The sequence below is a fragment of the Microcaecilia unicolor genome, chromosome 7, assembly GCF_901765095.1.
Source record: "Microcaecilia unicolor chromosome 7, aMicUni1.1, whole genome shotgun sequence".
Taxonomy (NCBI): domain Eukaryota; kingdom Metazoa; phylum Chordata; class Amphibia; order Gymnophiona; family Siphonopidae; genus Microcaecilia; species Microcaecilia unicolor.
This window is the reverse complement of record NC_044037.1, coordinates 71,250,795-71,253,222: the sequence shown is the minus strand read 5'-3', so window position 1 is coordinate 71,253,222 and position 2,428 is coordinate 71,250,795. Positions and strand designations below refer to the sequence as shown.

The 2,428-nt window shown below is 40.6% G+C and overlaps 1 protein-coding gene across 1 annotated transcript; it reads right to left on the bottom strand.

The window, feature by feature from the left end:
• Positions 1-224: 224 nt before the first annotated feature.
• Positions 225-2,049, bottom strand: CLDN2 (claudin 2). Its single transcript, XM_030209442.1, has 2 exons — positions 1,269-2,049; positions 225-788 (listed from the first exon to the last, which is right to left on the bottom strand). The coding sequence occupies exons 1-2, from the start codon at positions 1,909-1,911 to the stop codon at positions 685-687; spliced, it is 747 nt and encodes a 248-aa protein (XP_030065302.1). The 5' UTR covers positions 1,912-2,049; the 3' UTR covers positions 225-684.
• Between the last annotated feature and the right edge of the window lie 379 nt (positions 2,050-2,428).

The window sequence follows — 2,428 nt, the reverse complement described above, 5'->3', positions numbered from 1 at the left end:
TAAATGTGCTTTAAAACTTATGTTGGGCTTCTATTTCTGCTTAGCAAATATATTCCAGGAACTCTTCTGTGATAGATATAGATATTGTTTGTTTGTTTGTTTGTTTGTTTGTTTGCTGTCAGCAAGTAAAGCTGTCACTAAAGAGAGAGATGTGTGGTCATATTCCATGGAGCTCTGCTTCCAATGAAGAATTAACATTCACAGAACAAAAATGGAGACGCACGTGGAACTTAAGAAAATATACATCTATTTTAATTATACAGATTTCAAGTCAAATTGTCATCCTTTTCATTACAGTTTTTGATTTATAGGTTGATTAAATGAAAACCAAACAAGAAAACATTGGCTGAATAAACACCCAAGGTATACACCAACATAGTATTTTGTAGCACCAAAATTCACAGCTGCTGATGAAGGGGGGGGGGGGGGGGGGAGTGAGGAATTGAGTTTGCTCATGCCCTCTAAAATCTGTACAAATTTATACCTACACTTCTAAGGTCATCTTACCTAGGGATTTTACATCTTTCCCATTGTTCTTCCCACCTGGTATGAATCAAATTTGAGTTCTATGCTGACCCCAAGCTTATCTCCTTTAACTAGTGCTTTTTGTATCATATCAGGTTTCTGTTAGCACCATATGCCAGTATACAATCAATGCAAGTTCTGTAGAAAGGTAACCAAGAGTCAGGATGAACTGTAGTCCATTCTGGAGCAAGTAAAGACGTAGAAATTGATAGTTGCTGGTATGACCCTACACCAAAGCAACTTCATTCCACACGACATGGGTTCTTTGAAGATAAAGGAGACAGGAGTTAAGTGTGTAACATTTCTCTGATAAATTCTTTGCAAACAACAGGTTGAAGCATCCCCAGCATGTGCTATAAAGGACTATTTTTATTTGAGCAGTAGAATGGAATAAACCCAGCTGTGGTAAGTATTGTAATCAGCGATTCCACGTGGAGCCATCTCACAGTTAAAGAAATTAAGTTTACCTTTCAAGGTCGCACTGGCAGAAAAAGTTATACAGGCAGAGAATTACTGTACAACCTGCCTCCAGCTTACAACCTTCAGAGAAAGGGCTAAAAAAAATATAAGCATGCTTGATACAATACATGTACATGCATAGAGAACAATAATGTCTAATAAACACTGGGTTGTTGTGTCAGTTCTATTTAAAAAAATGCTTTATTCTTCCACATCCGTTGCTTTAAGAAGCATACCTCTTTGTGTCTACACATAGCCAGTCATGTTATACCCATTAGACTCACTTGGATGGACAGAGGGATGCTGACTCTTGGTGATAATACTCCTTCCTTGGAAAGGGCTGTAATAAGTTTGTCTTGTGTCTTGTGGTGGACAGGAAGCACAGAGCATAGATCCTCCAATGATGGAGAGCAAAGAAGACACCATAGCCAAGTAGAGTGCTGCTCCCATTTCAAACTTCATGCTCTGTGGAATGAGGGGGTTATAGAAATCTTGTATGGTGACATGGAAATTCCAGGCAACGGGGATGAGGCATAACAGGCCTCCTATGATGAAGATGGCACCTCCAGCTATTGCGATCTTGTCCTTTGCTGGAGAGTCCAGGGCAAAAACAGTGCACCTCATTCCAATCACCGATATCAGGCAGGCCAGGATGGATATAAAGCATGATGTTACCATCATGGCCTGAGCAGCCTGGATGTCAGAGGGGAGGTCCAGCAGGGAATTATAGATGTCACATTGGGTAATACCAGTGCTCTGTGTGGCACACTCCATCCACAGTCCCTTGTTGTAGCCTATATCAGTAATAATGTTGCTTCCAACATAGGCAGTGCCCTTCCAGTTTGGCAAGAGGGTGGCTATCATAGTGCCCACCACTCCTAGCAGTCCCAGGGTATATCCCATTAGCTGAAGACCCATGGACACCATCTTCTGCTGATGCCAATCTCCAGATATTTCTGTGGTTGGCTATTCCTGTTTCCTTTGGTATACTTTTTTTTTTCTGCGTGTCTGACTCCGTTTTGCTTCTCCTTTATCTGGGCAACAGCTGCTTGGTCTTCCTTTTTATTTTGCTCATGTCTCTTTTATTCCTAAAGGAGGGGGATTTATCTACTAGAAAAAATCCATACATGGTTAAATATTGACTAGCCTATGAAGAAATGCCAGTTGGTCTTTGACCTTCATTATCTTTAGAAATAATGTAAAAAAAAAATAGATGTTTTGAAAGACAAAAACACCCACATAGACTGTCAGATTGTGAAGCATGAAGATAGCAGTAGAGATAGACAAGAAAGAGTTTGATCTGTCTTTATTGTATTTCTCTAATGATCAATATTAATACCAGGAGAAAGCCAGATTTGTGCCCTGTGTGAACAACCCCTTAGTGCCTCTGCCCCACCCACTGTGCCATAGCCACCACAGAGGAGACAATGGACTGGGAGAATTT